The sequence below is a fragment of the Cupressus sempervirens genome, chromosome 3 (assembly GCF_028749045.1).
Source record: "Cupressus sempervirens isolate cs-2001-9-10 chromosome 3, ASM2874904v1, whole genome shotgun sequence".
In the NCBI taxonomy this organism is placed as follows: Eukaryota; Viridiplantae; Streptophyta; class Pinopsida; order Cupressales; family Cupressaceae; genus Cupressus; species Cupressus sempervirens.
The window spans coordinates 697,312,294-697,338,578 of record NC_143120.1 but is presented as its reverse complement, the minus strand read 5'-3'; the positions used below and the strand labels follow the sequence as shown (position 1 = coordinate 697,338,578).

Below are 26,285 nucleotides of genomic sequence, written 5' to 3'. Positions count from 1 at the left end.
AAGCTATATGTAAATACAATCAATTAAATAGTTTTTCTATATTTAGCAACTAGGAATAGAACAGAATTAGCTACTGATAGTTTGTCTATCTAATCATGCAAGAGATGTAAGAATTAAGGGAAAAATTGTAATGACTTGAATCATTTGTTGAGAGACCATTTTAATCTTTTACACTTGTGAAGTCAAAAAAGTATTAAATCCTTTGCCTTGTGTTCAAAGAGCATTTTAGTCTTTTACTCTATGCAAACTCAAAAAGATACATATTTAATGTTTATTCAACATGAATGTGAACTACCCCAAAAATCATATTGTAAAGATTGTAAACTGCAAGTACATATTGTCCAATGCTATCTTAGATTTTTAATATATAGGAAGCTTCCCCTTGTAATTTGGAAAATAGTTATCATTCATCTATATTGTATTTTCTGTCTCACCTAAAGATGTGAATGGGAGGGTTAACAAAATGTTCAGTGAACCTTGAAAAACTTTCACAGCCAATGCAAATCTGAAGTGCATCAATGGCGAAGTACACATTGTAAATACTGAAACATCATTCCAGAAGCTCTTTGGAGGACCTTGGGTTAGAGTCTCAACCAAAAACATTTCTACCATTTTAATTTTTGGCCTCAACATTTAATCTCACAAATGTTTAATATCCAAATGGTGCATGACCAAAGTTTCTGTCTTCTAGACCATCTAATGCTTTTGACATCCAATGGAAAATCAAAATTTCTTTACTTGAAGATTTTGTTAGGCCATGTTTCAACAAGAAGCCTCTGAATGCAGATGGAACATATAAATAGGCCAGTCTAAAGCTTTTTAGGCCATTGTCATTGAGTTTGCATGGTGCTAAAAATTTGGGATGCAGATAAAGCATCATATGATTTATGTGTTGGTTTATATCTTTTTTTCAATTTAAGTTTCAAAAACTTTTAAACATCTGAATCTGAATTTCTACAAACATGTTCATGAATACAATGAAGCTTGTTACTGAACCTTGCTTTAATAAGCTTGTTCATGTATAATTCTTGACTTTATCTTCTTTGACTCAATCAGTCTTCTTCTTGTTAACATACCTCTGAATATTTGTCAGGGAGAAACATCAAAGACAACTCCAGCAGAGAAATTTTAGTGGGCCATTAGTGGCCCACAGTACAAAAAATACTGATATATCTTATGACTCTCTAAAGCCATTAGGTATTTCCTCTCTTCTTTTATTTTTATTAGCATCTTTCCATCCAATATTCATTTTCGTATTCAAGCTCTGCATCTTATTTGACATGAGATTCTTTTGTATCATTCATAAGATAAGTCAATGGGGCCATCTGTACAGCAAAAGGGGCGCTTCAAAGTTACATCAGAAGATGTAGATCTGGAGGTGTGTTTCATCACTGTTTTGGAGTTTCTATCGTCAAGTCATGAATTTTATCAGATGTGTTAATTTGCAACTGATTTATAACATCATTTAGATATAACTTGTGATTATCATTGTTCAAAAGTGATATTTTATTTGAATGAAATGCTTTCTACATTCTATAATTATTAGTGGATAATAAAGAGCAATTGGATAGCTCTTATTTTAGAACATGAGGAGTGTTATAGATTCAAAGCGATGTCTTCCATACAGTGAACATGGTGGAAGATGAGTCAGAGTGCAATAAAAAGGGAATTTATGGCTATAGATTTTAGGGGCGGTAATCCAAATTGCTAGAATTAAAATATTTTAAATTTTGAAGCAACCTAAAATAAAGGAGAAATAACACTTTTCCGTAGAGAAATTTCCATAGAAAAATGCAAGGCATTGAAGCTAGACAAATGTTTTTCTAATCTGATCATTCTAGATGACATTCTCTTGGCAAAAATGAATATTCGTCTCTTTTCTTTCCAAATCCAGCAACACATATATTAATTATTATACAACAATCTACAGTAAGAAATAGATGGAAGGTGAAAAGATTCATCTTCCAACAGTTTTTTGATGGTTGCTACTTAGTAGAAATGTTTTTTGAAAGTAGTAATGAGAGCTCAAACTTTCTGATAAAATGTGTTGCTTTGATGCTTGTATCTCAGTTATCATGATTCTTTGAGTTCTTTTTTTAAATTCATGCTCGAAGTTTCTTCCAATCACAATTAGAGGGATGATGATGATTTGTCATTTGTGCAACCCCGTCAGTGCCCAAGTTTTTCACTGCTTGTCCATAAATTGTGAGATAATGTCTAAATATATATTCGTAAAATGTCCTCAGCCGAGCATATCAAACCAACACTTAGTGACTCATAACTCAGGAACTTCACAAGTCTGTTCAGATTACTGGACTTGGTGAATTCTGATGGGCGGTTTCAACTAGTTCAATGAAATTTAGGAAAACAATGAAATTTTTTAAAATATAAAAGCATGAAAGTCATGTTTTGTGAAGGTTTGAAGAACTTAAAAATATGGTTAAAAGGGATAAAATTATGAAAAATGACCGCGTCTCAAATGCACTGGTAGCAGCCCTATATTCCTGTGAGGGATGTTATATCTGTGCTAATTTTTGAAAACCTATAAAAAACAAAAAATCTTTGTGTGCCAAATTATTCTATATGAAAGACTTTGTGTGCCAAATCATTCTTTCTCTTATCAGGAAGTCTGATGTTGCTATTACAGAGATCCTAGAATGTATTGAATGGCTGGAGGCAGAAAACGTGACTCTTAAGATCTCTCTGCAGTGCTTATCCGATATGTTATCTGTGTTTGCTATTGAGAATGCTAATCTCAGGAAGTTCGTGGATGCAAACTCAGAGCAGGTTACAACTGAGGATTCTGATATTCTTGCACTCAAAGCTAAACAACCCTTTGTTACCAGATTCGCGTATCAGACCCCGGATCCGGATCTGCGATCCTGCCTGTCGATGTAGGATTGAGGATCATACCCGGATCCTTGAGGATCCACTACGGATCTGTGGGAATCCATGTCAAAGGAGGCATAAAAAAGTGGGCCCAATCAAATTTTTTAATTTTTTTTTTGTCCAAACCCTAGAAACGACCCTCTAAGTCATTATGCAAGTTCATTTACACTCACATTTGCTCTCTATTTTGCTCTCTCATAGTTGCTAGTTTGAAGTAAAGTGCTTGGATTCGAAGGAGATCGGTTATGGAGGTCCAAATACCTTGCAAGAAGTGTTTAAGGTATGCATCTCAACCATGTTCTTGAGTTCTTTCATAGATTATTGATTTATTTCCACTTTTCCAAATTTTCAAGTTTTTGTGTAAGCGTGAAGCATGGTTTTTTTTCATTTTTTTTCTAGATTGCAAGAATAGAACAATGGGTAGTCAAGGCTCAGTGGGTGGGGTTGGATCACCAAACTTCAAAATTTATAACAGGTCTCCTTTATGGAGACACACGACAAGAGTCACACAATGTCTTGGGGGTGGGGCATACATATGGAAATGTAATTATTACAGTGTACAACATAAAAGCTCCTATTCCCGAGTGAAACTACATTTTTTGGGCCCTGTGGGTGAATGAATTAACATGTGTTAGGTTAGTGATAAGAAGGGGTTACTAGCTACACAAATAGTAGCATTAGCAAAAGAGCAGGAAGATGTTGATAGAGCAGTTGCAAAAGCAAAATGCAGTGCTTCCAAAAGAGCAAATACACCAACACCACCATCCAATCAAACAAGCACAAGAACACATCCTTTTTTGCCTATGCCAACTACAAATGATGAAGATGAAGGCCCATCTCCACTCACCCGCAAGAGAAGCCCACTAGATAGGGCATTCCCAAATCAAAAGGGAGACATTGCTGATCACAAAATTGAACGTTGTTTAATTGCAAAGGTGTTTCATTTAATTTTGTGAGATCACCTTATTTTAGGGAGATGCTGGAAGCAATAAATGAAGCACCCCGTGGTTACAGACAGCTTGGTTATGAGAAGTTGCGCACTACCATATTACATGATGAGAGGAGATCTGTAGAGGCTGAACTTCAACCAATAAGAGATTCTTGGGTTTAATCGGGTGTCTATTATTTCAGATGGGTGGAAAGATTGTAGAAACCGTACATTGATCAATGTTATTTCTCTATGCCCTAATGGGGCAGTGTTCTTGAAGGTAGTTGATTGTATCTATGGCATTTTGAGGATTTTGTTGTAGTTCTACACGCTTTGAGACTAGATGCAATTATGATCAGAATTTTACAACCTACAAATGCAATGATACTGCATAGATTAACATGGAATCTAGGGATCTGGTTGATGGATGGGTTGCAATTTGACACTTTGCTTCGCAATGTGTTACGATTTGTTTTCACATTGGGCTACAGAGCTACCTATAGATTCATATGGGATCCTGGTAGTGATTACTTGAGGACAAGCAATCTCGAGGGAAGATTTGTATTGTCCCCTTTTTGGGACATTAGAAAATTTAAAGACATTCATATAATATTAAAATCGACTATGAGAGAGTGGGATAAAGTTACAAAAGGTCAATTTGGAATTATAAAGTGGGCTAAAAATGACAAGGAAAGATAAGACGAATAGCCAAGAAGGGACTTGAAGAGTCACAACTTAGTGGATTAAAAGGAGAGAGACTCGTTTATTCAGGGCAAGCTTGTTTATGATTCAGATTTCAGTTTCTCTCTTGCGAGAGTTATTCACAAAGCTTCAGCTTTCAGCCAATGTGAGGACATAGCCCCTCATGCTTGTAGACAACGGACACCGACCCATTGTCCTTGGAGACATCACATCAGGTGTCTCATGTGTGCTTACAGGTTCTTTTCTTAGTGTTCCAATCTAATTGTAAAACTGTGTTTACAATTGGACTTTTGAATGCTGGTTATTGTATTGCTGATATATAATGCAATAGAGTATTTCAAGGTATTTTCTGAGAATCTATGGTTTATATTATTGGGCTTAAAATTTTGAAGTAAATATCTATTGGGGATATTTCATGACATTCATCTTGAAGGCTTTGCGTTTGCATCTACAAGACCTCTGACTATAATTACTGCCTTGCGATCTGCTATAAGTGCTTGTGTTTATATATTGAGGCCTAAGATTTCTTATAGAGAGAGAGGTCTCCAGTTGCTATAAGGGACTAGCGGTTCATTATTTTGGGCCAGCATCAGTGACTATTGAAGCCAGGTTGACCATGGTGGTTGAAAACTATATTTTGGAGGCAATAATCAGTTGGGTGTAGAATTAATTTGCTCAAGTGTTATGTGGACTTGAAGGGATCATCATTGCGCCTTAAATCAAGTTCCTCATTCCATCACATTTTGATATTTGTAATTCCAGTTGCCTTTTGTTATGACAGCAATTAGATTTGCATTGAATTAAAGTGGTTATTAGTTTATGGAATTTGTGTAATTGAGTTTGATAATGACATCTAAGTCTTAGTATTGGAATTCACTTAACTTATTGCTTGCAAAGTTATTACACTAGTAATGATTTCAATATCTTAAAATTCAATGTGTGTGTATATATATATTATAGTAATATGGGGACACGTCCCCTCCTTTTTCCCCCATGTCCTAGAGACGGGGATGCACCAGGGATTTGGGAACTTAGTTTTGCCATCCCTAGCGGCGCCACCAGATTCCACGACCTCTGCCGAGGATGGGGGGATGCCCCAGTGTTGACTATTTGCTGATTCGACTATTTATGTTTGACGTTTGATGCTCCAATTCAATGCAATGTTCAAGTATTTACTCGTTTACAGCTTTCAATAACTAGTATTTTAAGTACCACATGTATAGTATATACAACCACCATCCGTCCCTTGCCACAGTCCCCAAATTAAGGTCCCTCTGTTCCCCCATCCTGGAAACTTGTCCCCCCCGTTTGCCACCCCCTCGCCCCCCAGGGTGGTGTAACTATATATATCTGAAGCATCATATAACACCCCATTATCATACAACACCATATTATTGAATACAACATTTGTAAACAGTTAATAACTTAATACAAGAAATCAAATCACATATGATATGAGATTTCCGAAGCAGAGTTTTCGTTGCAGCCTGATCCTTGTTAATTCAACACTACATTGCAAAAGAGTCGTAATATTTTTAAATACCTGAAAAAAAAATGTAAAGTGCAGAAGTTTAAAAAATAAACATTCAAACCAACAGTTGTCAACCTTACAGAAAGCCTATTTATTTTCAGTGAATCAAATTCTATGTATTTGTCAGAAGGATGACATTTTTCTGAGCTAATCCATAATAAAACGTTCCCTTTTCTACATGTGGCTTTTGCAAGGTCATCTGGTCCATTGATGTTATATTTTTTCTATGTTGCATGGGTACTCATACGCCTAACTCTGGGACACTTACTGGGTACTGGTACACGTACCCAAGTACTGTATATGCAATGGGTACTCAGTGAACAGCATCATAGCTAAGGACCTTGATTAAGATTTTTGATTTTTGTTTCAGTTTTTTGTTTGTATATCAGCTTGTTGTTTATCAAGCTTAATTCAATATCTAATCAGTTTGAAACTTTGATAGAATACTGATTATGAGTAAAATTTATCAATGTTCGATTCAGAAGTTTACCATTTGCAATATGTCATATAATTTATGATCTTGTTCATGTTTAAAATTTGCATTTTCTGATATGCATCTAAACATTAAGTATATGTTATTATTACAAACATATTGCAAATGTGAAATTGAAAACAATACTCATCTGCAAACTTTATTATTACTGTTCTTGATTTGAAAACTCTATGTCATTACTCATATTTTCAGCTTTTCTATAAAATATTAAATTATATTAAAAACTAGCGCTTGCACCAAAGGAGGTGCAATGGTTTATCCAATAGCAATAATACATAATTTGGCATTGTTGAAGAGGCAGAGAAGAACAATGAAAAAATAATTGCACAACAATGAAAAATAAAGTTCGAAAGGGATTTGCATAAAATATAATTTTTATAGGAGAATGAAAAATAAAATTGGAAGGCCATTGTATTAAAGATAATTTTTATAGGGAACACATGGAAAATTCCTTTATATTATGAAATATCAACTCCCCTCCTCTAACTTCTAAATTTTTCATAATTTGATATTAAGTAAAAAGAGCAATCTAAATAGCTAGACCACTTACAAAAAATAAGATATGGAAGCATTTACAAAGTTAGATTGAAGGTTGTGGGATGAGTGTTTAAAAGTAATCAAATATTTTATTTGTTTTGACACAAAAATCTATAACAACAATAAAATAAATTTCCTTGACAAAATCCCTTTTTGGGTCCATAAGTTACAAACACCATAACAACATTCACAAATTGTAAAATTAAGAAAATTATAAATAGAGCCACAATTGAGCTTGACTTTGGACTTAAATTTTTTCAAGTTTTTAAATGAGTAAATGCAAATGTATGTATTCAATTGATGTCAAATATATATTTTTTTAACAAAAAGTAAACCACAAATTTGAATTGAACTCATCTCTCCAATATGCATAGAAGTGAAAGTTTTGAGTATCCACCAACACTGGAAAAATGACAAAAAAAATCACCTAGCACTACTTATTGGTATACAATCACACACCTTTTTATAAAGCATTTTTATACTTTTTGGCATGATGTCCTCCTCTCCTAATAGTCTCCTGAACTTCACCTTCCCCTTCTAAATTTTTACCAAGGGTGTATCCACACTCAAAGTTACCTTCCAGTTATTCCCATATTCATTTATAGAACTCCATCTGTTCAATGCCTCTTCAAAATAATCTATACATTTTATTTAATTATGATGATTTATTGTATTAATTTCATTATATGTAATTTAACTTTTATAGATTTTTCTTTATCTTCTTTTCTTTGTTCCATATATAAAAAATGGTAAGATTTACTTAGACTATACTCTAAACTTTTTTTTATCTATCCACAATATTATAAGATGAATAGTTTTTAAAAATAATATTCACAATAATTATAATTCAAAAGAATTATATCTACTTTTAAAAGTCAATTCAGTTCAACACCTAAGCTCACCTAAATTTATTATACCATTCCATTGGAGTCATGTGAAATGTGATTGCAATATTTTTAAAGCTGTAGAACGAAGAGTTATAAATAATCTTTTTGGATTTCTACAATTTATTTTTGTTTTGATGAGCAAGAGCCGAGGCCACATATTAAATATAAAAAAGAGTACAACCCAACTCGTGAGGCACTAAAAAGGACGGAATTGGGTGGTGGTCCCTCAGTTTAGCCCAAATTTTAAAAATATATCCTTTATTCCATTCATTGGTTATAATTTTCCATCTTCTCCAAAGAGGTCCACTGTTGTGTCTTAAACTACTTAAAACGTCATAGAAACACTAACCAAAACAGAGAACTCCATATTTCTTTGTTAGGGTTAGAAAACTTAAATAAAGATACTATTAAAAGATAAAAACAAGAAACTACAGAAGGCCAACAACCAGAGATTGAGGAGCAGAAACCCATAAAGTCTTAAAGAAGCATTTAAATAGAAAAGCAAGACATCAAATTGAATAAACATAAACACACCCAAAGATGATTAATAACATCACAAAATACCTTTTTAAAATACTTCTACATACCAATTAGACTGATACATCTCAAAATCTGATTAGATAGAGAGTAGGGAAAGCAAGAAGCTTGAAAGAGGGGAGGCTTCTACCATTTTACTTATAGGGTGTAATAAAAGCCTCCCTAAGACCTCATATTTCCAACTTCACGAAGATTTAGAGCTTGCGAATGTAATCATTATTCAGTAATGGGAAGAGTGCAAAAACTAATGATATCTCTCTTTTTCTACTTAAAAGACAATTTGTACTTACTATCTTTTTTGAGCCTAGTAACTAAAAATGAATAAGGAAGATAAGACAATAATTAAACATTCAATGCTAGAAAGGCATTAATCCCCAAATTAGACAACTCATTTGCTCGCTTATTACCTTCCGATAGATATGATTGAAAATAATTTTGTTAAAATATTTGCAAAGTTCTAAAGCTGTAGCTAATTTTGCATCTATTCGCTAGTTAGGAAGGGAACCTTTTTTAAGGGCGTTAATTATGATGGTGGAATCCCCCACAATTTGTAAAAAATTAATGTTCAAGGATTTACACAACCGAAAGCCCTCCAGTAGAGCAGAAATCTCTACCCAATTGTTAGTAGCTTCACCTATGTATTTGCACAAGTCAGCTACTTCAATCCCTTGATCATTGTGAATGCAACACCCTATACCTTCTTGACCCTGATTTTCTCTAGGCTCCATTGAAATTGAGTTTGAACCAGCCATCTTGTGGAGCTTGCCAAACACATTCCAATCCCTTTGATTTACCTAGAGTCCATGCATCACCCAGAAAGGGAGGATTTTTTAGACCAATCCAACTCTCATCCTTTCATCCTAATGAGCCATCTTCGTGTGTTTGGGGAGAGAACTAAACAATCTATTGTTAGTTAATTTAGTCATAGAGATTTCAATCTTTTGCTTTAATTGATCAACAAACATCTACTTATCTTGGAAGATACTACGGTTCCTCTCCTTCCATAGTTCCCATAGAATTATGGAAGGAGACATAATCCGAAGGCTATGATATATCCTATCTGTTCTTAGCAAAGGCCAAGAAGTCAACATACTCATTGAATTCAAAAAAACCACCATAACTCTTAGATGCGAACATAGCCAATACCAACATGACCTTGAGTAAGGGCAGTTAAGAAAGAGGTGATCAGCAGATTCCTCATCAGTTTCACATAGTGGGCATTTGCTAGGCCCCTGAATCCCAAATTTTTTAAGCCATACTACTATAAGGGCCCTTTGATGAAGGACAATCCATGAGAAAAATCTTGCCTTGGGAAGGTAAAGCTTATCCCAACACACACAAAGAGGGAGAGTAGACGGAGAATCCTTGAAGAGATTTAAGATACAAATAGCCCATTTTTGAGATGTACTCTCCATTTTTGCTCCCATCCCATATGAGTTTATCAAACCCCTCCCTTAAAGATCACTTTGGATCTTAGAATTGAGTGAAGAAGAAATTTCTCTTCTAAGGGAATGTCTTCAACATCCAAATTTCTCCACTTCCAATGCAATCCATTTTAAAATATCACACAGTCCTTCACCATTGTTTCCCATCTCTCTACCAAATAAGATTTGGCTTTCAGAAGGGATGGATAGTGAACAAGTTCCTTATAGCCACTCCAAGAGTTTTCCCAAAACAAAGCTTCCTTTCCATCCCCTAGATTCCATGCGAGATTATTTTGAATAATATTTCTGCACTTCAAGAGGAAATTCCCAATTCTTAAGCGTTTAGGAGGGTTGACCTTCCTAAAGATATTGATTGGATTAGGGGATGAAAGGTATTTGTGGGAAAGAATCCTAATCCATTTGAGGTTAGGGAACTTAACCATCCTCCATAATAACATTTCTCCTAAGGCCATTCCTTGATGTCTGCTATTTTTGGTACCAGCTCCACCTAGACTTTTAGACCTACAGATTTGGTCCTAGGAAAGAAGGGATAACTTATGCCGATTTGCATTATCTTGCTAGAAAAAGGTTCCAAGTAGACCTTCAATTTCTAAAACTTTGCTATTTTGGGGATTCAAACATGAAGCCTGGTAAATAGGTTGCGTTGACAAAACAACAAAAACCATAGTCTTCCTACTTGCTGAGGAAAGCCACTTACCTTTCCATCCAACCATTTTTACTTTTAATTTTTTTTACTAGGGGATCCCATAGTTTAGAAACATCGTGACCCGAATTGGAAGGGAGACCAAAGTATCTACAAGGCAAGTTACCTTTGCTAAATTTTAAAATGACACAAATTTGAGCTTCCAAATTGGTGGAAATGTTGAAGAAAAAGATCTTTGATTTATCTCTATTAATCTTCTGACCTGACGCATTGGTATAGTTACCCTAAATATCCTTCCAGGCACAGGCCTTTGTAGTTGATCCTTCTTTAAATAACATTGTATCATCTACAAAATGCTGATGTGCAGATGGTTCCTCTGTAATGACCCTGCTCAAATCTGATCCCAAAATGCTGATAAAAGGTCAAGAAAACACTTTGCATACAAGGGTCATATGACTGATATAAAATTTCAGTTTGCTTTTATGGCTCTTTCCTTCACTTATCATCAATAAGAATGCTTGCAAGTAGACTTTGAATTGACTAAACAATGACCTAATATGAATGTGCAACTATATATAATCTAAGCATGAGAAATGAACACCTACAACCAACTGGCATTTTTACAAACAGTTGGTATGCAAACTAACTAGCTGATAAATAATGATATTGAATTTCTCAAATGACACCAGCAACTATTTATCTCCTTAATTGCAATGAAATTTCTAATACAATGCTCATGAAATATGGCCAAAACTTTTGGCATTTACATAAATTACAAAAATGATAATGTTGGTTTAATGCACACCTACAGCTGAAACTTATAACACCTAAAATGCAATGCTAACAAAGGAACCTGATTGTAGATAGCTGTAATAATTTTCTCCAATGCTGCCTTTCTGCTTTGCTTTTTCCGATCTGCTTTTTTTCACTTGCTTTTTTCGGATCTGCTTTTTCGCTTTGCTTTTTCGAACTGCTTTTTCGGATCTGCTTTTTTGGATCCGCTTTTTCGGACTACTTTTTCAGAGCTGCTTTTTTGGACTACTTCCAAAATGGGGACATTACATCCTCCCTGCTGGTTATTAAGATACCTTTGATGGCTCCTTCCATTCTTGCTCGCATAACTGACATCCTAAATGCATCAGCCTTTAGAATAAATAGCAAGGTAGAAATAGGGTATCCCTGTCTCAATCCACAAGAAATACTAAAAAAGCCTACAGGGGTGCTATTTATTAAAACATACATTTTTAGAGTAGATATACATTCAAAGATTAACTCTATCCATTGTTTAGAGAAACCATAAGCTTCAAGACTTTTGCATAAAAAGCGCTAGTTTACCCTATCATATGCTGTCATAGTATCCAATTTGATGAGCATATTGGGTAACTTATTATTCTAAACCGAATGAATAGTCTCCTAGGCTAGAATGAAGCCATAATATATCGATCTTCCTGGGACAAAACCTATTTGTTCCTCACTTCTAAGACTAGACAACATGTTTTGAAGTCTGCTGGCTAGAATTTTAGTAAAGAGCTTGTAGAGAGTATTACATAAAGCTATGGTTTTGAAATCGTTGAAAGATTCTACCTTATCCATTTTCGTAGTAAGGGCTATAAAAGTATTATTGACTACTCTCAGTAGTTTGGTGGAGTTCCTAGCTCCTGCCAAGGCTTCCGTTACATCTTATCATATGAAGTCCCTAACATTTTTGAAAGAAAAAAGGTTGGAAAAGCATCAGGACCTTGAGACTTCTCCGGATTCATTTTTTTGAGGACTTCTTCAACCTCTGGTTTGGAGATCTTTTGCAACAAGATTTTGTTTTGTTTTGCGGAGACTAATCTTGGGATGTTAGAGAGAACACTCCTTTGAGCTGTTCGACTAGAACTTACACCATTGTCATAAATAGCTTCAAAGTAAGAAATGGCTTCTAAGTTGATATCCTCAGCCGAGTTCTTTGGATTTCCATCCATTACTTTAATGGAAGTAATTTGGTTAATAGCTCTTCTTTGCTTAGAGCTATTATGAAAATATTTGGTGTAATGATCCCTGACTTCTAATCATGTTTCTCTCAACTTTGTCTCCAGAAAACTTCTTCTTTAGTTATAACTTCTTCATATTGTTGCATAAGCTTTCTTTCTTCAAGGAATTGAGCTTCTCCCATTCTATTTTCCATAATTTCCTTGTTTAACGATTCTAGTTTTCCTTCTAGAGTTATCTTTATCCTCAAAGATATTTTCAAAGAATTTTGAGTTCTACTCTTTTAACTTGCATTTGATTACTTTCAATTTACTAACTGCCTTGAACATCTTGGATCCCGAGACATCTGTTCCCTCCCACCATCTCTTAACAAGATTAATACAATTATTGTTTTTTGGCCACATTTACTCAAATTCGAAAGGACAATCTCTAGGTTGTTTATTTTCCAGAATTTTAAGCTCCACAGGAAGTGATTCGATCCTGACATTGGTTTAACTTCAGATAGAAATGAAACTGATATCGTGGATAGATCTCCATGACAGAAAAACTTGTCTAATCTTTCTGCAATATTATTGAACCCCTTGTATTGTTCCAAGTGAAGGTGTAGTCCGATCTAGCCAACTCCATAAGATCTAACCTATATACCCAATTTAAAATTTCTTTTGATGCTAATGATAGGGTGTTCCTGCCTCTCTTTTCTGAAGATCGAAAAATAGCATTAAAATCTCCTCCTAGAATAGATAGACTTTCCTGTTTTAACATTAGTTTGTCTTTCAGCTCTTTCCATAACCTAACTTCATCTCTGTTGTGAATTGGACCATAGACATTAAACAACCTATAGTGGAATTCAGATATGATTCCTTTCACCATACCACTCATCCAATTTTTATGGATTTCTATAGATGAATCAATACATTTCTAGGATCCCATATAATGGTAAGACTTCTAGAAGTCCCTTCAGTAGGGGAATCTTTTATCTCCCTCCAACCTAATGTTCTTTTGAACTTACTTATTTCTTCACTATTAAATTTTGTTTCTTGAAGAACAATTATGTCAGTTTTAGTGTTAGTAATGCAGTGTTTTAGGAGCTGATGCTTGTTAGGGGCATTGATGCCCCTAACATTCTAGGTTAAGACATTCATTGTGCCTGGGGAAGGAACTTCCTCATCGTAGCATTAAGAATATTGGTTAATTTAATCTGACCCTTAGCTCCCCCATTTTTCAGATAGAGTTCTTGCAAGGATTTCCACCCTCGCTTTCTTAATACTTCCACACAATTAGGACCTTGCCTACTTGGGAGGATGAACTCTAATCCTAAAGGACTATCAAATCCTTAGCCAACTCTGCTAACCCTTCTTTGATGACAATGGGGCTTTTCTCCCTTTCCATGTCCTCTACTTCCTAGATTTTAGAGATCAAAATAGAATTTTGCAACTTGAGTTCCTCCTCATCACAAATCTCATCAATGAAATGATTCATAAGATCTTCAACTACCATATTATTTAGGGCTTCTATCAAGATGTTAACTTTTGCTTCCTTTCTTTCTGGGGTATCACTTCGATCTCCTTGAGAATGTGTTGCTTGACGTAATAAATCTTTGCTTTCCATAGTAGTTTAGTTACTGTGGCATACTGGTGATTGGGGTGAAACCTCTTGAGGGTCAACTACCTCATCAAGATTTGAAACAACGATGACCGAGTTGAGGTGGGGATGAAAGTCTCTAATTTCCCTTTCTTCTTCCCCATCCTTTTGGTTGATCGACAATTTATCCTCTTCATCACTCCTTATAGTTTGAGTGTTTTTTGTCTTCTTAGATTACCCCCAAGATGGGCTTGAGACGAACCTAAATCCTAATAACTATTGAAGAGGCCTTCAGCTAATCGTCGTTTAACAAAAATAATTTTATCATCAACATTAATATCTAGGGTTTTAAATGTTGATGTTTGATAGCTTCTTTTGGATAAACATAAATATAATTATATGAGATATAAATATATGAGAGAAATATATATATATATATATATAATTATTTGATTATCGAACAAACATGTCTATTCATTACCTATTCTCAATGTAAATCTGAGAGGATGTTGCATTCGGGTCACACATACCAAACACAATGGTAGTGCTTAATACATTTGCAGTAGATCCTCAAAAATCTAACATGGTATTAGAGCTTCGTTCCTTCTGTAAAGCCTAACAACTTGAAACTAGATCAACACATGAGAAAAAAGAGAAAAGAAAATAATTAATGTAGAATCCTTTGAAAGAACGAGAAATTAAAACATTGTCATCCGATGAGTAAGAGTGTGATTGGAGACACATCAGGGATCCCCATGTGCAACAAAGAAAAAGTCGTGGGCTGTTGTTGAGTAGCAAATGGAGGCTGTGGGTGCTCTATTGTGGGGTGACTACTTGGAGTCGAAGAAGAATGCGTAGGGAGTTTGAAATGTTGTGTGTGCTCAACGCTAGAAGACACACTGTTGGAAGGTCCAATCAACACATTCCGTTGAGAGATGAGTAGAATGAGGAGATGCTCAGTGGGAGTCAAGTCTAGTAGACCGTGTACATAATAAAGATTGTTGAAGCACTTCAAATGCAACAGAGCGAGTGAAAATCATGAAACTTATGGTAGTCTAAGAGTCTTCAGTTACAAACGAGAACATGACTCCAATTGATTAATATTCTTTGGTTACAAGCGCACAGTAGAAATCCGATGAGGTATACACCGACACAAAATCAATAAGGTGACGTGGGCATACAAACCCCCTACGAAAGTCTAGAAGGAAGAATGATAAAAAAAAGGAAGGCATTGAAATTCAGTGCACTTGAATAAGGAAACGTACCTACCCAATTGGTGAGACAACTCACGTGGAGGACAAACACACCATTAGTGAGTTTATTAAGTCATCTGTAAATATTGCAAGTGTCCGATGTGGAGAAGACTGCACGTAAAAGAAATAGTCAAAGGGGAAATATCAAACCTTATTTTACACCCGCTGACAATGAACTGACAATCGTAGAGTGGAATGAAAGACAAGTACATTTGTTATCCAAATCGGATGACATAAGTGCAAGGTTATAAAGTGTTAAGAGCCATCAGCCATGTAATGTGCTATAAGGTTTGACCATGTTAATAAATTATTCCTTTTGACATTAACATTTGTTTTCACTATAATAATTTGTAATGTCCCCATTTTAGTAGTTGACCAAGTGTGCGCGCGTTAGCCTTGTTCTACATGGTCCCGAGGGCTAACGAAGGGTTTAAAGGGATCCTGGAGTGTTTTGTCATAGTCATTTCCAGTTTGGGCCAAAACGAAATTGATTTACTCAGTTTCAGGCATACTTACTATTTTTAGTAAGTCGGCAGGACACAGTGCAAGTCAATTTTGGTGATTGGATTCGATACTCCTCGGTGAGAGCTTTCCGATGAGCTATCACTCGCATTATTCGGAGTCCGATTGCTAATACATTTTAATGCCTGAAGTTTTATTAAAGTAACGTCTAATTTAATTGTAAAATATTAAAGTGTTACTTTAATATTTATTTTATGGTGATGTGTACCCAAGGGAGACATAAGGGGTATTTTAATATATGTTTTATATATTACACATCTTTTATCCCACATTGCCCATATGAGTTGAGCGGACCCTTGGAAATAGAATAAAAGGAAGCATTTGTGGCTTCATTAGGCAGGTTGAATATGAGAAGAAATTGGTGTGTGAGTTGCAGCTCCGTTCTTGGCATTTGAGGACGTCTATCCTCTCTTGTAACATTCTAGACGTCATTCCCTTGGGGTTTGGCCTTTGGAATTCTTTGTTATTGGCTTCATTATCAGGTAGTTTAGTTGCATTTCCGGCTACAGGCAGATTTGGTATTTTGCTCATATCTTCTTCACTACTTGTCCGACGCTTATGTCGCTTTGAGGGAATGGTATTACGAAGGTAGTGGACTGATTGAAGGACAAAGTATTGTAGCAGCAAGTTCGAAAGCATGGGCTGGAGTATTATGTCAATACTGCTGAAGTAATTAGTGAGTTGTTAAATTTGCCATGTATTTGGTTTTATGAATTCTGAAAATAACATTTTATTAGCAGCAGTTCATTTCCACTTTGCATATTATTGTAGTTTCTTTCTTGTTTATGTTGTATGATACCAATTCCATGCACAAAACACAACAAACAAATAAACGTTTGATTTCTGGAGTTCTAAGGGGTTTAAAACATTAAATGGAGAAATAAGAGGTTGCATGCAAAATGTTTGACAAAATTCCTTTCAGCAAATTGGTTTAGTTTTTTGAGACATCCAGGGGTGCCCATTACAGTGGTATCAGAGCTATAAGTCCTGCCATCCTGTGGAGGTCTTATAGGGAATTTGGAACAGCCGGATAGAGGGAAAAAGTGTTTGACGAAATGTCAAAACACTAAAATCAGAAATAAATAAAAAACACGGGCTAAGCATTTATGTTTGAGCATGCGACAGGGGTCTTATAATTTTCGCGATACCAGAGCAAGACAAAATAGGATTTCAAACTTGCAAAGCAAACAGTCTAGTACATCCGTGCAGGGGGACATTGAATCCAACCATACAGACACAGAGGAGATATTCTGTGATCAGGACAATAATATGGGTGATCGAGATGATAGGAATACAGGATTAGGCGGAGGCGGAAATGCTGGTCCAGATCAGGGGGAGGTATTGTTCAGACAGTTACTGGATACATTAGAGCAGGGGCAGCGTATGCAGCAGGAGCAGAATAGGCGAATGGACATGATGTTGCAGCTCATGGCTAGACAGATGGGTGTCAATATTAATCCAGGTGATGCCAACAACAGAAACAATAACAACGAGGGAAACAATAACAACGGGGGAAACAATAACCATGGAGGCCAAGGCAACAACAATGGTCCTGAGAATAACATTAATGGTAATAATGGACACGGCAACAATGGGAATGAGGCTGATAAGTTTAGACACGTTGCACGCCCAACACGGACTGCGAGCTCGAGACCTCTTCTACCCACTTTCCCACCCAGAGATCCGGTTCAACCAGTAAACGAACCGCAGATTACTGAGTTACAGGATCAGTTCAGGAGGGACTGGGAGGCTAGTGGACCGGAGTTTCAGTCGGATATTTCCCTTAGAGATTATATGGACTTGAGGATGAGACACATGCCTAAAGCAGGAGGGAGGAATCAAAACTTTGAGCTGAGGAAGAAAGTTGGAAAACTTTCTTTACCTTATTATGATGCTTAAGGGAAGATGACTGCACGAGCTTGGGTGCAGAAGGTAGATACATACTTGCAGCTAAATCCTATGCCTGAGGAGGAGGCTATCAAGTATGCGGCTATGCACTTGGATGGCGTTGCACATGAATGGTGGCATCATGGCATGGTGACTTTGGGGCATAATCAAATTACATCCTATGAGGAATTCACTGAAACATTGATTGAGAGATTTGACACTAAGGATCCCGAGTTACATTTCAAGGAGCTAGCACAGTTAAAATAGTCAGGTTCTGTGGATGCTTACATTGCCGAGTTTCAGCGCTTGTCTGTACTTGTTACTGATATCTCTCCTAGGAGATCGGTGGTGTTATTTTGTGATGGTCTTGCTGATCCATTACGAGGTTGGGTGAAGGGACATGATCCACTCACCTTAGCTGAAGCAACTAAAAAGGCACGAGATTTAGCCCCTTCGGTATACAAAGGAAAAAATCATTCAACAGATTCTTCCTACCGCAAGGACAAAGACAAAAAACCGTTTCAGAAAGAGTATAGCAAACCCAAAGAAGGATCAAAGGGACTAGACAATGAAACCTTGAATGAACTTCGAAAGAAGAAGCTGTGCTTCCATTGTAGAGAGCCTTGGGACTTATCTCATAAATGTTCTCTCAAGGGTAAGGCAAATCAAATGGAGTATTTTTCAGCAGAAGAGTCAGAGTCAGAAGGGGAGGATCAGCACTCCGATTCAGATGAGGGTAACACTATAGAGGAGAGCAACATTCCTAAGGATGATAGATCGTTGGCACGCTTGACAGGGGCCCAAAAGGCAATCACATTTAAGGTCAGGGGTACTATCCAGGGGCAGAAAGTGATATCTCTTATTGACACTGGGGCTACACATAACTTCATAGATGCATAGTTGGTAGCCAAGAGAGGGTTACAGACAGAGGAGCATGATGGGTTTAGAGTCATGGTGGCTAACGGTGATAAGTTATTATGCACTCGGAAGATATCTAATCTTCGCATCAGGTTTGGAGATGGCTACGAGTTGGAGGATGAGTTCTATGTTGTGGACATGGGAGATTATGATGTCATCCTCGGCATGACATGGATGGCTTCACTAGTTGAGTTCACACTCAATCTAGCGAAATTGGAGATGAGATTCCAGCATGAGGGCAGAACTGTGGTACTTAGAGGACTTTCAGATGGAGGTTGCAGAGTAGTGTCCTTAAGGAGAATGCAGAGACTTTTTCGTCATGATGACATAGAGTGGGCGGCAGAGTGCTACATTATGCCAACTTCACCAGAGCCACAAGAAAAGAGTCATCCACCAGATATCCAGAAGATACTTGATAGACACGCTAAAGTATTTAGCGATATTCCTCATGGGGTTCCTCTTGACAGAGGGATGGAACATGTTATTGAGCTCGAGGAGGGAGCCAAACCAGTTATGATTACTCCTTATCGTCATCCTAAGAAACACAAGGATGAGATAGAGAAGACGATTAAGGATTTGTTGGAGATGGGGCATATCAGGCCCAGTAAGAGCCCCTTTGCTTCAGCAGTAGTATTGGTAAAGAAGAAGGATGGGACGATGCGCATGTGCATCGATTACAAGGCACTGAATAAGAAAACAGTTAAAAACAGGTATCCCATTCCTAGGATTGATGAGCTGATTGATGAGTTGCATGGGGCATGCTTCTTCACCAAAATTGATTTGCGATCCGGATACCATCAGATCAGGATGAGAGCAAAGGACATTGAGAAAACAGCCTTTCGATGTCACTATGGCCACTTTGAGTTCATGGTTATGCCATTTGGTCTAACCAATGCACCTGCTACATTTCAAAGTTGTATGAACCAGGTATTCAGGAAGCAGCTGAGGAGATTTGTCTTGATCTTCTTTGATGACATCTTGGTCTTCAGTAAGACCTGGGAGGAGCACTTACATCATCTGGAGGAGGTGTTATCTATTCTAGAGAGAGTCATTGTATGCCAAGGAATCTAAATGTGAGTTTGGCATGACTGAGCTCCTTTACTTGGGGCATATCATTAGTGCAGATGGCGTTTGGGTTGATCCCGAAAAGATTAGAGCTATTGTAGAGTGGCCTACTCCCACAAACCTTACACAGCTTAAGGGATTCTTTGGTTTATGTGGTTTTTATAGGAGGTTTGTTAAGGGATTCTCACAAATTGCTACACCCTTGACAGATCTTACCAGGAAAGGAGCCTTCGTGTGGACAGGGGCAGCACAGAGGTGTTTTGAGCATTTCAAGCAGGTAATGTCTTCATGTCCAGTTCTAGCTCTACCGGATTTCACGAAGCCTTTTGAGCTTCATTGTGATGCATCAGGTGATGGGATTGGAGCAGTATTGATGCAGGAGAATCATCCCATTGCATTCGAGAGTAGGAAGCTCCGGGAAGTTGAGAAAAGTTATTCTGTCTATGACCGGGAGATGTTGGCCATAATGCATGCATTGGCCAAATTTCGATCATATTTGGTAGGTGGACGTTTTGTGATCAAGACTGATCACAACAGTATTAAATACTTCATGAGCCAGCGTGATCTTAATGACCAGCAACAAAAATGGGTGACTAAATTGCAAGCTTATGACTTTGACATAGAGTTTGTCAAAGGTAAGAAAAATGTGGTGGCTGATGCCTTATCTCGGAGACCTCACTTATGTGCTCTAGCAGAGATTTCAGGAGATTGGAGAGATCGGATTATAGCAGAGTATGTCGGAGATGCTTGGGCTTCTGGATTGATTTCAGATACCATACAGGATGATCGCTATGAGGTGATAGATGGATTGATCAGAGTTCAGGACAGGGTTTATATGATTCCGTCATCACATTTGAGAGAGGCGATACTGAAGGCATTTGATGATGCACCCACAGCTGGACATCTGGGGGTCTTCAAGACCTACAGGCAGATCCGAGAGCGGTTTTCATGGAAAGGGCTCAAGGATGATGTTCAGAGGTATGTCAGGGAGTGTGTGGTTTGTCAACAGAATAAGGGAGAGCACACATTTCTTGAAGTTTATTATAGCCCTTGCCCATTCCTGATAGGAAATGGGAAAGTATTTCGATGGACTTCATCACTGGTTTACCACGAGTGCAGGGAAGAGATTGCATCTATGTGGTGGTGGACCGCTTGACGAAGTTTGCTCACTTCTTTGCTATTCCGTCCACTTACACAGCAACACAGGTGGCAGATCTTTTCTTTAGAGAGATATTCAGGTTACATGGGCTGCCCAAATTCATTGTCAGCGACCGGGATAGTAAGTTTATGAGTGTTTTTTGGCAAGAGTTGTTTAGGTTGTGTTGTACAGATCTTACACCTAGCACTAGTTATCATCCGCAAACAGATGGGCAAATAGAGATTGTGAATAAATGGGCGGAAGGATATTTGAGGAACTATGTAACTACACAACAAAAGGCTTGGATCAGATGGTTGCATATGGGAGAGTATTGTTATAACACCACTTATCATATGTCCATCAAGATGACTCCTTTCATGGCACTCTATGGTTATGAAGCACCTAGCTTCATGGATTTAGTTTTGGGGGACAGTAGAGTGCCCAAAGCCAAAAGCTTATTGCAGGATAGTCAGGACATCCTGAAAGTGCTCAAAGAGAATATACAACAGGCCCAAAATCAACAGAAATTGTATGCTGATCAGCACCGAATAGAGCGCAACTTTGAGGTAGGGGATATGGTTTACTTGAGGCTACAACCATATAGACAGTCATCGCTCAAGAAGAGCGGAGCTGAAAAGTTGAAACCTAGATTTTATGGTCGCTACAGGGTGATTCGCAAAGTGGGCAAAGTCGCTTATGAGCTTGAGCTTCTAGAGGGCAATCGAGTGCACAATGTGTTTCATGTGTCTAGGCTTAAGAAAGCCATTGGTCAGAGTGTAGTGCCTTATGCAGATTTACCCCGTTTGGATGAGGAGGGGAAGCTTGTGTTAGCACCTGAGGCTATTCTGGACACCAGAGAGAGGAAGCTTAGAAACAGGATAGTGAAGGAGTATTTGGTCAGATGGAAAGACCTGCCGGAGGAAGATTCTACATGGGAGAGTGAGCAGGTTATTCAACAGGCTGGACTGAGATTGCTTGAGGACAAGCAATTTCAAGGGGGGCAGACTGTAATGTCCCCATTTTAGTAGTTGACCAAGTGTGTGTGCGTTAGCCTTGTTCTACATGGTTCCGAGGGCTAACGAAGGGTTTAAAGGGATCCTGGAGTGTTTTGGCATAGTCATTTCCAGTTTGGGCCAAAACGAAATTGATTTACTCAGTTTCAGACATACTTACTATTTTTAGTAAGTCAGCAGGACACAGTGCAGGTCAATTTTGGTGATTGGATTCGATACTCCTCGGTGAGAGCTTTCCGATGAGCTATCACTCGCATTATTCGGAGTCCGATTGCTAATACATTTTAATGCCTAAAGTTTTATTAAAGTACGTCTAATTTAATTGTAAAATATTAAAGTGTTACTTTAATATTTATTTTATGGTGATGTGTACCCAAGGGAGACATAAGGGGTATTTTAATATATGTTTTATATATTACACATCTTTTATCCCACATTGCCCATATGAGTTGAGCGGACCCTTGGAAATAGAATAAAAGGAAGCATTTGTGGCTTCATTGGGCAGGTTGAATATGAGAAGAAATTGGTGTGTGAGTTGCAGCTCCGTTCTTGGCATTTGAGGACGTCTATCCTCTCTTGTAACATTCTAGACGTCATTCCCTTGGGGTTTGGCCTTTGGAATTCTTTGTTATTGGCTTCATTATCAGGTAGTTTAGTTGCATTTCCGGCTACAGGCAGATTTGTTATTTTGTTCATATCTTCTTCACTACTTGTCCGACGCTTATGCCGCTTTGAGGGAATGGTATTACGAAGGTAGTGGACTGATTGAAGGACAAAGTATTGTAGCAGCAAGTTCGAAAGCATGGGCTGGAGTATTATGTCAATACTGCTGAAGTAATTAGTGAGTTGTTAAATCTGCCTTGTATTTGGTTTTATGAATTCTGAAAATAACATTTTATTAGCAGCAGTTCATTTCCACTTTGCATATTATTGTAGTTTCTTTCTTGTTTATGTTGTATGATACCAATTCCATGCACAAAACACAACAAACAAATAAACGTTTGATTTCTGGAGTTCTAAGGGGTTTAAAACATTAAATGGAGAAATAAGAGGTTGCATGCAAACTGTTTGACAAAATTCCTTTCAGCAAATTGGTTTAGTTTTTTGGGACATCCAGGGGTGTCCATTACATAATTGGACTGGACGCAACCAAATCTGATTCTACTAAACCTAAATAAGTTCCAAAACTAGATCCCATTGTTCTATGAATGTCCTCATACAAAAATTCAATTGGCAAATTTGGTAATAAGATACCTTTTTCTACCTCAAATTTAGCCTCTTTTTTTGGGTCAAAAAAGGGACTCCAATCTAGGAATTCAACAGGATAACCTTTAAAAAATAAAGCATTACCATACAAAAGTTTATCCTTAAGATCTATTTTATTGTAGGCTAAATAAATAAAATCATTTTCTATTATTGCTAAGCTAACATGCTTACCCAGAATGCTTTTTAGCCAACTTACCACATGATCTGCCTCCATCTCTGGACATGTCCAAGAAGCAAAATGGCCTTGGTCTTGACATCTCTGAACGTATCCCACCAGTTGTCTTGATAAATGTATTGCCTTTTGGTTATGTTGCGATACTTCCTTTTGGCATCTAAGATTATCCGTAGGTCCTTGAGATAGGGCATCCTTCCTATTTTTGGATTGTCGTGGCTCTGGCAATGTTCTTTCTTACTTCCTCCATTTTCTCTCAAAGAGGGCCAAAGGGGTTTGAAGACTGTTGTTTCCTCTATTGATTTTTAGGTTTCGCAGGGACAACATGTTTATGATTTGTCATGGATCTGCTCTATCTCTTTCTTAACCTATAGGATTGGACCATAGTACATCCATCATTCACATCTTCTCCCACCTGGATCTAAAGCAGGGATTTGTAAAAAGAGAACATTTTTTATTCTCCATAAATGTTCACTTTATCTTCGAAAACGCCGAGAGTTCCCTTGATTTGCTAAAGCAGGAGCAAAGCGCATTTTTGCTCGATTATCTGAGATCAAAATGGTGCAATGCCAAGTGCTCCTCTTTGTGAATTAGTACCAAGGTACATTAGAAATGATCAAATTGCTAAGACTTTCAAAACAACCAAATCCTTCCTTGAATTTACAAATAAATTTCTGTTGAGCTCATTGATTTCTTAAGGATGTCTTGCCCCCTGATTTGTTGCAAATAGAGGAAATGGTGATTTGAATCCACAAACTGTAGGGAATGGAGATTTGAATCCAAAAATATTTCTAAGCAATTTGAATGCAATGTTGTTTTGCCAAATATCATATATTTTCTCGACTTCTTATTTTTGCTTCTCTTCGGCTTTATTATTTTTTGCTTCACTATAGAGACCATAATGTGATGGAATATATAGTTGTTCGATCAATAGATATGTTTTTTTGTTTTCTCCCTGCAGTTGCTGACTCGTCCCTTTTACTAGTTCTTGTCTACAATGAATTCAACTATTTTCCTTCTTTGGCTAATGTGGAGATCGTGAGAACCATTGGCTTATGGGTATTTTCTACCAAGGAATGTCTTTTGGCATCACTTATCTGTCGTCTAAGATTCCTATTGTATGCATCTATTTTATTGAATACCTCTATGACCGTAATTCAATCGTTGCTCTTATTCTATCTTCGCCCGCTGATTATCTACCTTTGTTTGCTCTAATTTTGATTTGGAAATTATAATTAAGGATAATTTTGACTAGGATTTCTAGAAATTTATTAATACTGTTAATTATAAATTTATTGTTAGAAAGAACAAATTTTTTTTTTGATAAGAGGCTGAGGCCATATATTAATCATAAAATGTATATCATGTAATGGTCTTGTTCCCCTACGTCTTCTTTGTGCCAGTATTTCTCTCGTTAATAATTGATAATGTCAAACGATGGCACAATTGTAAAGGCTGTACGGTTTGATTAGGAAGTAGTATGGTTAGAATAGGAGCTGTACGGTCAGTTAGGTGTAGGGCCAAATTGGATGATGCACGGTCAGAGCAAGAGGCTATATGGTTGCAAGCCATTTTGGATGGCGTACGGTGAAGGTGGACGAGAGGGTGTTCGTATGGTAGACTTAGGATGTTGTACGGTGGAATAGACTTGACCTTACGTTGTGTGAAGGGAGGTATGAGGGCCGTACGCTATAGGGAAACAGTGATGTACGGTTTGATGTGGAGGGAAAAATGGAGAGGGGTCGTACGGACTGGGATTTGGGGCGTAGCTACATACAGAAAATACATAGATTCAACTCTGAGATTTTATTAATATTGAATATAATCAAAGTAACTTGATCACCACAAACAAAATGTAACTCCAGAAGACAATGATATTAGCAAACAAGATTAATGCTCTGATTTGCCAGATCTAAGCCAAGTAGTACACAGACGGAATACGGTGAGGGTTGAATCCCACTGAAACTAGAATAGCCAAGTACGGAAGATCTTTCGCTTTTGAAATGACAAATGATAGAGAATCCCAACTGGAATTCATAGTACAAAGAAGAAGAAAACAAGTCTCATATGAACTACTACCTACACGCTGTGCTTAAATACCCTTTGGAGAAACTTTCCGATGGTTTACAAAGATAGCAGACGGCCACAGCTACCTACAGAAACAATTAAATAAAAATGGGTCCGAGATATACTACTCAATCGGCCCATTAACAAAAGTTTGATTAATTATTTATTTTATGACGAGAACATTATAGTCCTTCATGTCCCAAAATTTGCTTGTCCTCAATCAAATGCAATACCAGATGCTGCAGAATGTGTTCACTTTCCCAACTCGCGTCGTCCAACGGCAAGTGTTTCCAGCGTACCAAGTATTCCCTCAAGGTATGGTTCCACAGAGTTTTCTCATGTACATCAATGACCTCAATCGGTTCCAATATGAGCTTCCCATCTTCATTGAGCGGCGGAAGATTTGTGGTTACTGTGATCTTTTGTCCCATAGCTTTCTTCAGGCATGAGACATGAAAGACGTTATGGATGCGGCTTCCTTCTAGAAGTTCCAGCTCATAGGCAACTTCACCGATGTAGTGAGCTACACGATAAGGGCCATAAAACCGTGGCTTCAATTTTTCTTTCTCTTTTACCTTCAATGAGAACTGCCTGTATGGCTGGAGTCTGACGTAGACCAAGTCTCCCACTTCAAAACTTCTCTCGATTCGGTGTTTGTTGGTGTACATCTTTTGTTGATTCTGCACCCTTTTTAAGTTCTCTTTCAAGAATCTCAGGATGTCTTGCCCTTCCTCAAGCTAGTCCCTTGCCCTTGGTGCATGATTGTCACCCAACACCATGTCGATAAATGAAAAAGGTTTCATTAATTATTTATTTTATGATGGGAACATTACGCAT

The 26,285-nt window shown here is 37.3% G+C and overlaps 1 protein-coding gene across 6 annotated transcripts in view; it reads left to right on the top strand.

The window, feature by feature from the left end:
• LOC149568649 (uncharacterized) overlaps positions 1-26,285 on the top strand; it is a 240,319-nt gene that overhangs the window by 123,685 nt on the left and 90,349 nt on the right. For 3 of the 6 annotated variants that reach the window (XR_016362597.1, XM_089821523.1, XM_089821526.1), the window contains exons 15-16: positions 1,094-1,197; positions 1,313-1,378. Coding sequence is in view for 4 of the 6 variants with exons in the window: in XM_089821523.1 (XP_089677649.1) it covers positions 1,094-1,197; positions 1,313-1,378 (170 nt within the window). In the remaining 2 variants the exon portion in view is untranslated. Of the gene's footprint in view, positions 1-1,093; positions 1,198-1,307; positions 1,379-26,285 lie in introns of all 6 variants that reach the window. The other 3 variants (XR_016362596.1, XM_089821524.1, XM_089821525.1) reach the window with 1 other exon arrangement.